Source organism: Mustela nigripes, chromosome 17 (assembly GCF_022355385.1).
Source record: "Mustela nigripes isolate SB6536 chromosome 17, MUSNIG.SB6536, whole genome shotgun sequence".
Lineage (NCBI taxonomy): Eukaryota > Metazoa > Chordata > Mammalia > Carnivora > Mustelidae > Mustela > Mustela nigripes.
In genome coordinates this window covers 15,117,797-15,133,593 of record NC_081573.1, presented here as the reverse complement: position 1 = coordinate 15,133,593, position 15,797 = coordinate 15,117,797, and the positions used below count along the sequence as shown (strand labels likewise).

The 15,797-nt window shown below is 54.3% G+C and overlaps 1 protein-coding gene across 1 annotated transcript in view; it reads left to right on the top strand.

Annotated features, from left to right (window-relative positions):
• The window catches only part of RYR1 (ryanodine receptor 1), a 108,392-nt gene that overhangs the window by 59,350 nt on the left and 33,245 nt on the right, over positions 1-15,797 (top strand). Inside the window, exons 68-85 of the mRNA XM_059382868.1 lie at positions 808-1,048; positions 2,331-2,418; positions 2,498-2,590; positions 3,365-3,379; positions 4,572-4,742; positions 6,491-6,550; positions 6,819-6,956; positions 7,439-7,551; positions 7,734-7,830; positions 8,089-8,195; positions 9,401-9,452; positions 9,591-9,659; positions 11,114-11,213; positions 11,503-11,582; positions 11,675-11,751; positions 12,319-12,392; positions 13,020-13,037; positions 14,146-14,226. Of these exons, the coding sequence (XP_059238851.1) occupies positions 808-1,048; positions 2,331-2,418; positions 2,498-2,590; positions 3,365-3,379; positions 4,572-4,742; positions 6,491-6,550; positions 6,819-6,956; positions 7,439-7,551; positions 7,734-7,830; positions 8,089-8,195; positions 9,401-9,452; positions 9,591-9,659; positions 11,114-11,213; positions 11,503-11,582; positions 11,675-11,751; positions 12,319-12,392; positions 13,020-13,037; positions 14,146-14,226 (1,674 nt within the window). The remainder of the gene's footprint in view (positions 1-807; positions 1,049-2,330; positions 2,419-2,497; positions 2,591-3,364; positions 3,380-4,571; positions 4,743-6,490; positions 6,551-6,818; positions 6,957-7,438; positions 7,552-7,733; positions 7,831-8,088; positions 8,196-9,400; positions 9,453-9,590; positions 9,660-11,113; positions 11,214-11,502; positions 11,583-11,674; positions 11,752-12,318; positions 12,393-13,019; positions 13,038-14,145; positions 14,227-15,797) is intronic.

The window sequence follows — 15,797 nt, the reverse complement described above, 5'->3', positions numbered from 1 at the left end:
CTGGGAGTTGGGAGAAGTTGGAGTCTAGGCTTTCTCAGGGTCAGAAGGCTAGGGGTCATCCCAAAGGGTCAGAATCTCAGGTTCATGGGGTCTGGGGTGAATGGATGGGTCCTGAGAGTCCTCCAGACTGGATTCTGAATTTCCAGAGCCTTGGAGAGGGTAAGAAGCTGGGCCAGAGGCATGGGTTCCTTATACAAAGGGTCAGAAAACCAGGTCAGGCGTCAGGGTCCCTGATATGGATGGGGCTGTAGGTCAGAGGTCAAGAAATGAGTTTTTAAAGGGCTGGGATCCCTGGCTCAGAAGTTCTGTATCAGGAATCGGGTCGAGCTAGGGATTGGGGGCTGGGAGCAGAGATCGGGAGCAGAGGTCAGAGGCTGGAATAAGAAACCAGGCATCACAGAAATCATGCGGTGAGGTCAGGTTCTGCGTTTGGGCTAGGTCAGAGGTAAAAGACTAGAGTGAGAGGTCGTAGAGTAAGAGTAAGAGTAGAGTAAGGTATCAGGTTATGACTCAGTTGTTGGGGTCAGAGGTCAGGTGCTTCTGTCAGGCTGGGTCCAGGTCAAGGGATATGGCTGGGACCAAGGATTGAGGGCTGTGTCAGAGGTCAGGGCCTGAGGTCAGGAATGAGATCAGAGGTAGAAGCTGAGGTCAGGCTGGGGTCCACGAGAGCTGCTGGGTCCCAGGCATCGGTCAGGAATCATGGGCTGGGAGCAGAGGTCAGGATGGAGATCAAAGGCCATAGGTCAGGTGCCAGAGTTTGAGGTTGGCCAGCAGCAAGTCCCCTGCACCCCCCTTTTGCTCCTGCAGTGTTTGCCCAGCCCATTGTGAGCCGGGCCCGGCCTGAGCTTCTGCATTCCCACTTCATCCCTACCATTGGGCGCTTGCGCAAGCGGGCGGGGAAGGTGGTAGCTGAGGAGGAGCAGCTGCGCCTGGAGGCCAAGGCCGAAGCGGAGGAGGGCGAGCTCTTGGTGCGGGATGAGTTCTCTGTGCTCTGCCGGGACCTGTACGCCCTCTACCCACTGCTCATCCGCTATGTGGACAACAACAGGTCAGCGTGTCCCCAGCCATCCCCGTGCACAGTCAACCTAACCTCCCACCTCCCTGACCCCACCTGACCCCCCACCTTTTGAGTGACTATTATTTTTTTCCGACTCTCACCTGAGCCCACCCAGCCTTCTGACCACCCCCCACCATTGCTTCTGGCCCCACAAAATCCAGCCCACTGGTGTGCACGCCCCTTCCGCTCCTTTACACCCACTGAGGCAGAGCCCCTGGGAGGCTGCTGTGTCAGCCATCAGGAGCCCCACTTTCCCTCCAGCACCTTCTCCAGGCCCAGGTGGCGGGGGCCCGATAGTCAGGCCTTCCTCCGTCCCTGACAGGAAGGGGAGACAGCCCAGAGCCAGCCAGCCTGGCTTCCCTCAGAAACAGGTCTTTAGATAAAAGCAAGAGCAGGTGTCAGTTAGTTGTCAACATCCCTCTAAAATCAGAAGCACTATTTAAAGAATTACTCACTCCTAGGGGCAGCCTGATCTGGGGTTAGTAAATAGGTTTCAACTCCAGATTCCATCCTGGTGGAGAAAACTCAAAGATTGCAGCAGGGCTTTGTAAGAAAGGGGGCTGGGATTGATTAGTTATGTCTGTCACAGGAGCAGATATGGGAAGCTCTGGTCCGCATGCTAGATAAGTCCATGCACACCCATGGTTGTGCTCAGGAGGCAGGTACTGCTCTAGGGTCAGTGCCCCGGAGGTGGAGCCCTGGGTCAGAGAACCTGAACAAGTAAATTGTGGGAGACTGGGATCAATTAGTACCCCAGAGGCAGAGCCCTGGGTCAGAGAGCCTGAACAAGTAAATCATGCATTCACACTGTGGGATACTACATGGGAGCAAAAATGGGCCAACCCTTGCAACACACAACAATGTGGGTGGATCTTACAAACATCGGATTGAAAGAAGCCAGGAAAATTCCAGACATTATCATTTATTTCTGCAGCATTCAAGAACAGACAAAAATAGTTCATGTTCATGCTGGGAGGGGCACGGAGATAATTCTGGGTTCTGGAAGTGTTCTGTTTCTTGACTTGGGTGGTGTTCACCTTGTACTGGTTCATCAAGTTGACTATGTTGTGTTTCCATAAAAAAGTAGAGATAGAAGAATCCCTTTTTAAAAAGAATTGTTAAGATTTTCAAATCATCCAAGTGGCCAGATTACCCTAGAAAACTCCATCCCTCCCACTGGATGGTCCCGTCCCCTGAGAGCTCTCTGTGAGGCCTCCCCTTCAGAGGGGGTCCCTGCCCCCATCCCTCACCAGCCCCCTCCCTGCCCATCTAGGGCGCACTGGCTGACGGAGCCCAATCCCAGCGCTGAGGAGCTGTTCCGGATGGTGGGCGAGATCTTCATCTACTGGTCCAAGTCCCACGTGAGTTCCTGCCCATTCTGCCCCTCCTTGCCAAGACCCTCACCACTGTGGCTGATCCTGACACTGCTTCTCCCTCCAGAACTTCAAGCGCGAGGAGCAGAACTTCGTGGTCCAGAATGAGATCAACAACATGTCATTTCTGACTGCTGACAATAAGAGCAAAATGGCCAAGGTGGGTGCTTTGTGGTGAGAGGACTTGGTGGGGAGGGTGGGAGCACCCTTTAGGCCTTCCTGCCTGACCCCTTCATCCAGCCAGCCTGCCCTGTCCTGGTCACATTCCTTGCAGCTATCACCACATCCCATATTTCCCTCCTCCTGCCTCCCCATCTGTCTCTTCCCTTACCCCATCTCCCTCCTCTTTTTCCTTCCCCCCATATCCCTCTTCTTTCGCCATCTCCCCTCTCCTCCCCATCTCCTTCTTCCCCATCACCCTTATCCCATCTCCCTCCTCCTTCCTCCCCATGTCCCTCCTCCCCATCCCCCTCCTCCTATGTCCCTCCTCTCCTCCTTTCCCTATCTCCTTTCTCTCCCTCACCTCCTTCCCCTCCCTTTCCCATCTCCCCTCTCACTTCTCCCCATCCCCCTCCTCCCCACTCTCTCCTCCGCAATTCCCTCTTCTCCCACCCTTCCCCTCCTCCATCTCCCTCCACCCTGATGTCCTCTTCTTCCATGTCTTTCCTCATATCCCCATTACCCCATATCCCCCCCCCTCTTCCTGTCCCCTTATACGTCTCAGAACTGCCCTCTTCAGGGTCCGAAGGAACAAATCCACCCGCCCTGAGTCAGGGTCTGGAAATGCCCAGCTAGGGGATGTGTGTCGGGCTGGGGCAGGGGAGCTGCCCACTTGGCAGCTGGGGCAGGGTAGGGCGCACTTGGCGTTGGGCCTGGGGTTCTCTGAGAGACCAGGGTAACCCTTCTTGTCTCTGTCTGCAACCTGATGAAGCAGGCGGGAGATGTACAGGTCAGCCCCATGTCTGGGACCTTCCGCATGCCTCTTGGCTTAATACCCTCTTCTCCCCTCTCCCCAGCTTCTGCTTCCCCCGCCCCTGTTCCCCACCCCTCATCCTTGTCTCCCAGCCCCCAGCCTCCCCACCACCCCCATCCACTCCCTTTCCAACACTCAGCTTTTGGCAATTTAACTTTTTTTTTTTTTTAACTTTTGTTAAAAAAAAAAAAAAACACAAAAAACAAGAAAAAAAACCCCAGCACACCTCTGAGCTTTTCCCAAAGCATTGTGGTCTGAGGTCACAGGGTGGGCCAGGCACGCGCATGGTTGGGTTTAAGGCTTGGGCTCTGGGACCAGATTGACTTGGGTTCAGATCCTGACTGTTGGCAGTTGGCTGTGCGACCTTAGTCAAGTGTTTTATTTTTTGAGTCTCAACTGGCATCTGGCCAGTGACCCCTGGCCCCAGGGCTCTGCAAGGACCCAGTGGGATGCTGCATGTGGCCTCAATGGTGTCTTGGCACATATGTGGGCCATGCTCCGTCCTATGAGCCGGGGTGGATGTGGCCAGAAGCTTGTCACTGGGGCTTGTCAGAGCTTGTCACTGGGGCTTCTCTTTGGCATGATTGGGATGGCCCTCGGCTCCAGAACACGGCTGTGGGACTCTGTGCCCCGTGTTTCTGCTTCCAGATCATTCTGGATCTCTCTTCCATCTTCTGTCTCCCCATCTCTTTGTCTGTCTCTGTCTCTCAGTGTCTCTCTTTTCCTTCCAACTTTTTTTGTCTCTTGAGACTTCATGGTTTTGCATCTTTGTTTCATTCTTGGGAACTCACTCTTTGGATATAAAATGTCAGGTTGTGCGTGTTGTGGGGGAGGGAAGTTGTGGTGCGGAAGTCGTTAGGGGATTCTGGAAGAGACTGCCAGAGGTTGAGAAAGGCCTGGAATTGGGCGAAATCTGGAAGGGTCTGGGATGGAGGCTGGGAATATGGGCTAGACAGAGGCTTGGATCTGGCAGGATCTAGGGTGAGGGCTGGGGGCTTTGCTGAAAGATCAGCAAAATCTGGGGTGGAAACTGATGCTGGCCCTGAGGTAGGGGAGGGGACATCTGGCACCCAGGCTTTGGGCTGGAAGATGGACAGTTGCAGAAGCCTGGGCTGGGGCCTGGGGCCAGGATGGGAGTTAGGCTAGTACTGAACCCCTGTCCCCACAGTCAGGTGGCTCAGACCAGGAACGCACCAAGAAGAAGCGCCGAGGGGACCGGTACTCTGTGCAGACATCCCTGATTGTCGCCACGCTCAAGAAGATGCTGCCCATCGGCCTGAATATGTGTGCGCCCACGGACCAGGAACTCATCACACAGGCCAAGAACCGCTATGCCCTGGTGCCTGCACCACCCCATGATGGCACCTGCCAGCACCTGACCCCACACCCCACCAAGCCCCTGGGACCCTCCTGAGCCCCAAGGATCCCCCTGGGAGCCCTCTCTTAGGAGACCCTAATGAATCTTTCTCCAGGACCCCGAGGACTCATTGGCTCCCTTAGGATGTCCTAAGACTTTCCCCAGGGTGCTGAGGACCCCTTTTGGGATACTTCCAAAACCCTAGGACCTGAGGACCCTAACTGGAACCCAGTTAGGAAACTCAGGAGTATCATTAAGACCGGTGGGGCCCAAGGACCATAGGGAGCCTTGAAGGACCCTACTGAACGCTGCCCACTCCCCGACCATGCCTGACATATTAGGACCCCATGGCCCTGCGGAGACACATGAGCCCTCCTGAGACTCCTCTCAGTTCTCCACCAGGACCTCCCAAACCTCCTTGGGATCCATCGAGTCCCCCATGATCCCACTGGCTCTCTCCTGAACCTCTGGGTCCCTACTGAGCTCTCCAGCTCATCACCTCTTTCCCTTGGGGCCTGGTGACTCCATCCTCTGGATTCTGTTCATATACAAGAGCCCCCAAAGACTTGGGTTCCAGTGAGCACTCTGTGATCCCAGTAGCCCCGCAGGACTGGCTGCTTCCCCAGAACCACACCCAAGCCTCAGATGCTTCAGGATTCCTGAGATGGGTTGATCCCACCACCCTCCCCCAACCCTCCTAAGCCCTCTGAGGCTCCAAGGAGGACTCCCAGGATCCCACTTACCCTTTGTATGGGATAACAACCCCCATGCTTGTCAACCACAGGGATCCTAAGAATCCCCCCAGGACCTTGCCAACAGCCTATTAACCGCTTGGGGACTTTGAAGACCACTGACTCCCACTGGTATCACAAACACCCCCTTTCCTGGAACTCTAAAGAATCCTTCCCTCAGGACCTCAAACTCCTCCTAGGACCTGTTGGGTCTTCCCAAGAACCCAAAGAGCCCTTCAGGGCTCCTCTGACCCCTCAAGTTGGTCTTTGAGGGTCCCTCTCTCCTGGGGATCTCAGGAATCGCCCTTACTGACCTTTCCTTTGGCCTCCACAGAAATCCCACTGGTGACTTGATCTGCTTGATCCCTCATGACCTCTGGTGATCTTGCCATTTCCCTTACAACTCCCTCACCTCCTCTGATCTTCAAAAACTCCCTTCCCTCTGCCCAGCCCCTTTATTTATTTTTTTTAAAGATTTTACTTATTTATTTCACACAGAGGGAGATCACAAGTAGGCAGAGAAGCAGGCAGAGAGAGGAGGAAGCAGGCAGAGAGAGGGGGAAGCAGGCTCCCTGCTGAGCAGACAGCCAGATGTGGGGCTCGATCCCAGGACCCTGAGATCATGGACCTGAGCTGAAGGCAGAGGCTTAAACCACTGAGCTACCCAGGCACTCCCCAGCCCCACTTTAACCCTCCTCTGACCCCCAGTCATCCATCAGTGGCCTTATTTGACCTTCGAGAACAATCTCTCATTACTCCCTACCTCCTCCCACACTCCAAGCCCCTCTAATTCTTACTGTCTCTTCAAGGTGCATCTGTAGCCTCTAGGACTCCCTTTGGACCATCCCTGACCTTTGGACCCTTTCAGTTTCTCCCAGAACCCAACTCCCTCACACACATACACACCAGCTACCGGGTGTTGGCCTGGAAAGGAATGGGATGTGGGTTAAGGAGGATGCTGGGCCATCATTGTGACCCAGCTTTGCCATGTCTCCCCAGAAAGACACAGACGAGGAGGTCCGGGAATATCTGCAAAACAACCTTCACCTTCAAGGAAAGGTACCTTTCTTAATCTGCAAGCAAAAGGGATGTGTTTAGGATAATAGCAACTGTGAGAGCCAAGTACTCTTACTCCCTACCTGGCATTGAAAGAGGGACCTTAAGTTGTACTCACCCACTGAATCGGCACAGCACCGAGAAAGGGGGGCGGGGCAGCCAGAGGAGCCCACCTCGCATGCAGAGGGGCCCTCACACCAGCCCCGCTGGGGAGCGGGGAGCCACCCAGGGAGGGGCCCTCATGCCGGGCCCCTGTCCTTCCTCCCATCAGGTCGAAGGCTCCCCTTCTTTGCGCTGGCAGATGGCCCTGTACCGTGGTGTCCCGGGCCGTGAGGAGGACGCCGATGACCCCGAGAAAATCGTGCGCAGGGTTCAGGAAGTGTCTGCGGTGCTCTACCACCTGGAGCAGGTGGCTGGGGCTGGAGGGGTCTCAGAGGGGTGGGGCCGAAGCATGGGTCTGTGGGCGGGGTCTAAGGAGGAACTTTGGTTGGAGCCTGGAGTTTAGAATGGAAATTCGGCTCTGGGGCAGGACCTGGTGCCTAAATCTTGGGCCGAGGAGCTTGGGGCTGGAGACAGAACCTGGGGTCTAGAGTGGGACCTGGAATCAAGACCCTTGACTCTGGGCAGGACCATGGGTGGGTCGTGGGATGGTGGCAGACCTGGCTAGTGACCCGGCACCTGTGGGCGGGGCCTAGGAAAGATGGTGTGGTCTGGAATTTAAAGCCCAGGGTGGAACCTTGACTCTGTTGGCACAGCCAGCGTGTTCCTCTGGCCCCGCAAGTTGGGCCTGAATTTGGGGCTAGACATGCATGGGCAGTTTTGCTCCGGGACTGAGAGTGGGGATCAGGTCAGAGGCAGAGTTTGGGGACATGACAGATTGCCGCCCCCTAGACCGAGCACCCTTACAAATCCAAGAAGGCCGTGTGGCACAAGCTCTTGTCCAAGCAGCGCCGGAGGGCAGTGGTTGCCTGTTTCCGCATGACCCCCCTGTACAACCTGCCCACGTAAGACCCCCAGGGAGGAGGGAGGCTTGGGGGCGGTGGAGATGGGGTGACTGAGGGGCAGGAGGAGGAGGAGGGGGCGCCACCACGATGCGGTCTGGTTGGGGAAGGTAGATGTGCGGGAGGATAACGGAGGCGCGGTGCGGGCCATGGTCTGGGGGACGCCGCACGCCTTTCCCCTGCAGGCACCGGGCCTGTAACATGTTCCTGGAGAGTTACAAGGCCGGGTGGATCCTGACTGAAGACCACAGCTTTGAAGACCGCATGATCGATGACCTTTCAGTGAGCTGGATGGGACCTGCCTGGGAGTGGAGGGGGCAGGGCTGAATGGGGGGGGGGCCGCTAGCTTGCTGGCTGCCCATTTCAGCAGTCGCCCTCCATATTGAGGAGTACGGGAAAGGCGGCAGCAGGCTTGGGGAGAGATAAGGGGAAGGACTTATGGGGGGGACAGAGAAAAAAATCTAGCCCAGCAAGGCTATGGCGGAGGGAGACAGGAGAGGACTCTAGAAACCCCTTTCACAAGCCCCACACCTCCCCCAGAAAGCTGGGGAGCAGGAGGAGGAGGAGGAGGAGGTGGAGGAGAAGAAGCCGGACCCCCTACATCAGCTGGTCCTTCACTTCAGCCGCACTGCCCTGACTGAGAAGAGGTGAGGACCTTTCCTGCGTCCTGGGACAGGATCTACATCCTCCCACCCGGCAACCTCCCTGCTCCTCAAGACAGACCCTCTGTGTCCCTGGGGAGCCCCACAGCTGATCTTTCAGTGTCATTTTCCCCTGACAGGCCCAGGCCACTGTGCCCTGTTTTGTAGGCTGAGCTCTTGGCAAGCCATCTCTTCTGATAGAGCTCATGTCACAGGCAATATTGATGAAAGCTTTGTCTTGCTTGAACAAAATCAGTAGATTATGAGAAGAAAAATCAGCATATTATAACAGATTTTCAATAAGGTGGATTGTTTAATTTCCAGACAGGACCACATGCTGGGCAGAAAGGAGAAAGTCTCCTCTCCCCTCCCCCTGCCCCCAGTAAGATCAAGATATTTTTATCAAAAAAAAAAAAAAAAAAAAAAAAAAGCACTCTCCTTGGCAGACCTCTGCACAGATCTCATTGGCCAGAATTCTGACCTCAGGCCACCCCCAGCTACAAGGGAGACTGGGGCACCCAGCACTCTGTTTTTCATCTTTGGAAAACCAGGACTCTGGAGTTAGATAAGGTAGGCCTGAGTCACAGCACAAGCTGTGGGACTCGGCCAAGAAGGATCTTAGTGGTTGGATTGACTTATCTGTAAAATGAGGCTAGTAATAGGTCTACCTATCTAATCCTGTCTCAAAATAATAGGGCTATTGTGAGGATTAATGTGTTATGACAGATAGAAAGCACTTAGAATAGGGATTGACCTGGAGTAAACACTCAATAGGTGTTGGCCACTACTACTACTATTATTATTATTATTATTATTATTATTAAGGCCCAAGAGGGTGGTTGGTCATAGTTATCAAACGAGCCAATAACCGGAAGCTTGCTCCAGGCATCATACACGCTATTTTCACAAGCCCAGGGGAAAGGGAGCCCCCCTGCCGATCCCTCCAGCAAACCCAGAATGAATTCCAGTGGACCCACATGAAGCACAAGACCATCTTGTCCCTATTACCGAGGCCAAGCCTATTAAACATGCTAATTGGCTAAGTCTTGATCACACTCACCCCCTCTGTCAGTGGACAGTGGACCCCCCAATGCCCAACTACACAGCCCGGGCATGGGGAGGGGTGGCTCTCCAAAGGGAAACTAGAAGCGGTTATAGGATGGGGGTCCTCTCCACTGAGCCCTGATCATCTCCCCCGCTTACTTCCTTAGCAAACTGGATGAGGATTACCTGTATATGGCGTATGCTGACATCATGGCAAAGGTGAGGTCCTGCCCCCCTCCCCCCGCCTTCCTGGGCACGTTCCCTTCTCCCCAGCTGCAATGCCTGCCTGCTCAGAGGGGTCTGGGTGAACTAGGGGATCTCCTCTGTTCACCGTCATCTCTAATGTCCTGTCCCCAGAGCTGCCACATGGAGGAGGGAGGGGAGAATGGCGAAGCAGATGAGGAAGAAGTGGAGGTGTCCTTTGAGGTAGGTGGGGTCAGGAGGTCCCTGAGGAAAGGGCAAAGGGAAGTCACTCCCTGTTCATTCAGGCTGTGTTCACAGAGTAGTGCTCTGGGCCCAGCCCTGTGCTGGGTCATGTTGGGGACACAGCCGTAACTGTCGGTCACCTGGGGAGAGACAGATACATCAACCAGACAGGAACAGCAAAGATTATTCACGGTGGTGGTATGGGAGGCTCAGGCAGAGTGGGCAGGGCAGAATGGGGGAGGCGGGGGAATCTAGGGAAGCTCAGGGGGACACAGGCCAGGGGTGGGGGGAGTAGTTATGGCAGCTGGGGAAGCCCAAGCAAGGGGAAGGGTCAGGGAGGGCTTCTCAGAGGAGGGGATGTCTGAGCAGGAGGATAAAGGGAGTGTGCCTGGGGCACCTGGGTGGCTCAGTGGGTTAAGCCTCTGCCTTCAGCTCAGGTCATGATCTCAGGGTCCTGGGATCAAGCTCCACATCGGACTCTCGGACTCTCTGCTCAGTGGGGAGCCTGCTTCCCTTCCTCTCTCTGCCTGCCTTGCTGTTTACTTGTGGTCTCTGTCTGTCAAATAAATAAAAATCTTTAAAAGGAGTGTGCCGGGGCACCTGTGTGGCTCAGTGGATTGGGGCCTCTGCCTTTGGCTCAGATCATGATCCCAGGACTCTGAGATTGAGCCCCACATCAGGCTCTCTGATCAGCAGGGAGCCTGCTTCTCCCTCTCTCGCTCTGCTTGCCTCTCTGCCTACTTGTGATCTCTGTCTGTCAAATAAATAAATAAGATCTTTAAAAAAAAATAAAAAATAAAAGGAGTATGCCAGAGGAATAAAAGGGAAATGTGTTCCAGGAAGGGGGAACAGCATATGCAAAGACCAGGCAGTGAGAAAGAACTGATAAACATGAAGTTAACCCATCCATTCATCATTAATGTTTGCTGAAACATTTCCCTGAGTTTCTTAACGTTTTTGGTGCCTATGTCCCTTTTAATATCTACTGAAGCCTTTCTTAGAATCATCCTTTTGGTTTTTTTAAAAGATTTTATTTATTTATTTTGGGGGGCACGAGTCGGGGAGAAGGGCAGGGGGAGAGGGAGAAACAGACTCCCCGTTGAACGTACACCCTGATTAGGGGCTTGATCCCAGCACCTGGGATCATGACCTGAGCCGAAGGCAGACACTTAACCAACTGAGCCACCCAGGCACCCCGACCTCCTAGAATGTGTCTTTGAATCCCTTGGGGGTCCATGGGCCTGGGTTAAGATTGCTCCATGTCTGGCCCCATGCTCTGAGGACAAGAGGCAAATGGTAGACTTCAGTGCCAGGGGACAGAGAGAGCTCACAATTAAAGGAATGAGCCAGCAGATATGGTTGGAGCAGGGAGCTGAGGGCTGAGGCTGTGAGGGGCAAAGGCTGGGCTACTGAGCCCAGACTCACTGGGTGCCACGGGCCTGGCTCTGCTGCAGGAGAAAGAGATGGAGAAACAGAGGCTGCTGTACCAGCAGGCGCGGCTGCACAACCGGGGAGCCGCCGAGATGGTGCTCCAGATGATCAGTGCCTGCAAAGGTGCCTTCCCGCAGGCACTCCTCCTGGGCACATACAGCCCGTCCCCAGTCTCCCCCAGTCCCCCATTTCCTGGGGACCCCATGGCTCACTCTCCCACCCTGCCTGCCTGCGCCTCGCACCCCAGCCCTTGCACATCCCACTCACCTTGCAATTTCTTGCTCTTCCTTCACTATGGCACACGACCCCAGCCCCTTCTCCTGCATACCCTGGGATGGTTGTCTTCTGGTGGGTGGAGAACAGGGCTCCCAGACTGAGTGCGCTGTCTTTGCCCCACCCCCACCGGCTCCAGGAGAGACGGGCGCCATGGTGTCCTCCACCCTGAAGCTGGGCATCTCCATCCTAAACGGAGGCAATGCAGATGTGCAACAGGTAACAGGAGAAAGGACCTGGGAGGAAAGCACAGAGCTCTAGAAGCTCCCGTGTGACTCCCACTTTCCCTGATGCTCCCGCCCCCTCTGTAGAAAATGCTGGATTATCTGAAGGACAAGAAGGAAGTGGGCTTCTTCCAGAGTATCCAGGCGCTGATGCAAACATGCAGGTAGGGTCTAGCAGACCTCCGGTGGGTTAAACACCTTCGGTGTGGCTGAGACCCCGCCCCTGGTACCACCTCCAGGAACGCGGACCCACTCTAAGGTGTACTGGGAGGCGATTATCACAATAGTAAGAACGGACAGCTGGAACCAGAAGCTTGTAGTGAATTCAGGGGGCATTCAGGCAGCAAGGAATCGGGGCTCTCTTCTGATAACCCCCATTCATGTGACTGCTACTGTCCACCTTTGTTCTCTTCTGTCCACTGACTTTTCCTCTCCACCCCCTGAAGCTTTTGCTGAGGGTTTCTGTTTTCTCCTGATTCCAGCTTGTTGTACATATGTCATTCCAGCCCCACCTTACTTGACAGCGGCTGCCACATGTCTTCTCCCAGTTCTGTTTGTGCTTCTGTGCTTCCTCTTGATTTCAGCTCATGCATGCTTTACCGTGGCTCTCTGTCCAAACTGGGTGTGTGTGTGGGGGGGGGGGGGGGGGGGGGGGGGTTGCCTACGGGGCTCTGGAAGAGCGGGGCAGAGGCCTTAGCCCATCTGCCCCATCTTTCCTTTCTTTCTCCCAGCGTCCTGGATCTCAATGCTTTCGAGAGACAGAACAAGGCAGAGGGGCTGGGCATGGTGAACGAGGATGGAACTGGTGAGGCCCTCTCTTGGGCTTCCCTCTCCTGGGACGTCCTCTTCCTTCGGGATCGCCCCCTCGCCCACATTGCCCAGAGCTCCCTTCCTCCAAGACATCCCCCACCCTACGACCATTGCCAAGTCCCGCCCCCCCCAGAGTGATCCCCAGTTGTGCCCCCACATTCCTCCAGGGTCTCCCTCCTCAGGGTCCCCATCCCTGGCTGTCCTTCCGTCCTGTGTTCTCCCCCTGCCTCCCATCACCACACCAACCAGACCCTCCACACGCACCAAGTCCCCCCCCCCCCCCCCCCCCCGCCCCCATCAATGCCCCTACCCCAGGTTAATTGAGTCTCCTCTTTGCCGTGTTGTGATGTGTCTAACTTTTCTGCCCTGATCCTCGCCTCCTGCCTCTCCACCTCTACTTGTCCATCTCTTTCTCTTCCCTCTTTCTCTCCCTCTGCTTTTACCCCCCACCCCACCCCATCTCCTACTCTGTCTCCTTATGGCTCTGATCCTCTGTGGTCGCTCCTCTCTCTGTGTTGATGTCTTCGTCCCTGACTGTGTCTGTGTCTGTCTCTCTGTCTCCTTCCTGTCTCTCTTTTGCCTTTTCTCCTGCTTCCTCCTCCCATCCTGTTGGCTGCCCCAGTCATCAATCGCCAGAACGGTAATTCCCCCAGCCCATTCCCCTTGCTATGCTACTGCATCCCTCCCTTCTAACCCCCCAACCGCCCCCTCCACCTGGGGGCTGAGGATCTGGGACATCCAGGGAGGGAGGAACCCTTCAGTGATGGCGTCATGCTCGCAGAAAGTCTTGAGCCGGAGACCAAGACTCGGGTCCCAGATTAGCCACTAACAACAACTGGAGACTGTGAACAAGTCTCTTACTTTCTATAAGCCTGCTCCCCCCTGTGTAAACAGATGCTAGAGAAGATGGCAAAGATCCCTTTCCAGCTAGACGCTCTCAGGCTTCTAGACCCAGATTCGCAGTCCCGGGGTGGGGTAATCCCCACTGCCGCGCACCCTGCTCTCTGCGCCCGCGACCCCAGATTGGTCAAGTCTGAAGTTCCCATTCGCCAACCAGATTGGTTGCCCCCAGCATCCACTCTGATTGGTGCGCGTGCCTCCTCTGCGCCTGCTCTGGTTGGCCCATTCCTGTCTAGCCTCCCTCTCTCTCTCTCTATCTCTTTTCCCTCCCCTAGAGCCCGTGGTGATTGGCTTCTTTCAGATGCCCATTCGGATTGGCCTTTGTTTACACACCTCTGCCCCGCATCTCCTGGATTGGCTGCTTTCAAGGCATCTGAGCCAATTGGCTGGCTTTCGATCCCACTCCCTGTCCAATCCCCTCCTGCTTAGAGCCTTTGCTTGAAAGTGACTCCAATCCCCATAATCCATTAACCCTACCTACTCCAGGCCCTGGATGGGGCCAAGGGAGATACCAGCTGCCTGAACCTCTGCTGGGTGGGCGGACATTCCTGACGTCATACAAGTGGTGATGTCAGAGGGACAGTGATGTTTAGAAAGAAGCTTGAGGCCCCAGCTTCATGACACAGGGCCGCTCTGGTCTTCATCTGCTGATGACTCTGAAGCCGGGTCTCCCTGGTGTCATGGAAGCCGGTGACCCTCACAGACTCTTTGAAGTGGCAGCTGCTCCTCCCTACGTAGCTTTGTGCATGTGTGTGGAGTGTACAAGGGCCGTGTGCATGCAAATGCTCGGTCCTGCCATCTCTGACCCCCTTCTGGGCCCTGTCCCCCTCTTCTCCCCCTCACCCCAGGAGAGAAGGTCATGGCAGATGACGAATTCACCCAAGACCTGTTCCGATTCCTACAACTGCTCTGTGAGGGGCACAACAATGGTGAGGAGGAGGGGTGGGTGGAAGGGTGAGTGGAAAGGAGGCCAAGGTTTGGGGTCAGTCTGCAAGGGTTGCCCAAGTTCGTCTCCTGGCCCCTCACCCCTTATGGATGGTGGCCTCACCAGCCATCCTTGACCTGATTGTCCATCCTTCGTTTTCAGCCATTATCAAGCCCTGTCCTCCCACCTTCCTAAATCCCCCCTCAAATTTCTGCAATCTGGCCACTTTGCTTCACTTGTACCTCCTCTAGCCAGTCCAGATTCCCCAAAACCAGGTTGTCCCCAAATCACTGTGAGCACCAGATGAATGCCTCGCCACATGTCGTGTTCCCCTACAGGGTAGGGGGCCAAAGTTTTGTAAATGTGGTGGATTTCTGTGCTTGGGTTGAATTTGTTAGAATCACTTCTTAATTTTGCTTTAAAATAGTTTGCCAGGGGCGCCTGGGTGGCTCAGTGGGTTAAAGCCTCTGCCTTCGGCTCAGGTCATGATCCTAGGGTCATGGGATCGAGCCCCGCATCGGGCTCTCTGCTCAGCGGGGAGCCTGCTTCCTCATCTCTCTCTGCCTGCTTCTCTGCCTACTTGTGATCTCTGTCTGTCAAATAAATAAATAAAAAATCTAAAAAAAAATAAAAAATAAAAAAATAAAATAAAATAAAATAGTTTGCCAGGCTGAAGTCCTTACAGATTCTTTCCGAACTCAAACAAGTTTTCCCAACTTTCATCCTGGCACACAGTTTCAGCAGATCAAGGATAACACAGCAAGCTAAGGAAATGCATCACTAACGAGAACATATAACCCTGTGTGGCCCACGTCGCTCACAACATTAAAAGGACAGTCAGAATTCTGTATGACAAACATTCTACCCAAGGCTGTTTCCTATAACAAGTATGCACAGTGTCAAGGTTGTGGTTATAACACATAGCAGGGGATTATGAAACCACAGACTGCCCAGAAACTACCTTGATCACAGCAGTGGGAGTAATCACAAATCTAACTTCCACAGAACCTGCACCCCATTTGGCTGGTGTTCACTACAGTGAACCCACTTGTAAATTTCTTTACTTTTCATTCTCTGTTCAATGGTGGGTAAGGCATGGTCCATGGCTTTCCATTCTCAAAAGCTCTTATCTCCACAACTTATTGATCTTCAAGGTTTATGTAATACTGTTGTGCCATGGGACAAGGATTTTCTCTCTTTAACTGTAATTAAGGTGGAATCCGTCTTTGGGGTTTTATTTTTATTTTTTTAAAAGATTTTATTTATTTGACAGAGGGAGAAAGGTCACAAGTAGGCAGAGAACCAGGCAGAGGTGGTGGTGGTGGGGGGGGAGCAGGCTCCCCTCCGAGCAGAGAGCCTGATGCAGGCCTCCATCCCAGGACTCTGAGATCATGACCTGAGCCGAAGGCGAGGCTTAACCTACTGAGCCACCCAGGCACCCAGTCTTTGGGGTTTTAAATGAATTTTATTCCCTGGATCTCTGATTTCTTGGAAACAAATATGTTCTAACAGGTGGAATTCCTCTCTCCTACCAAATTTGCAATCCAGTCCTCTGCATGAAGTTGTGGGTTCATT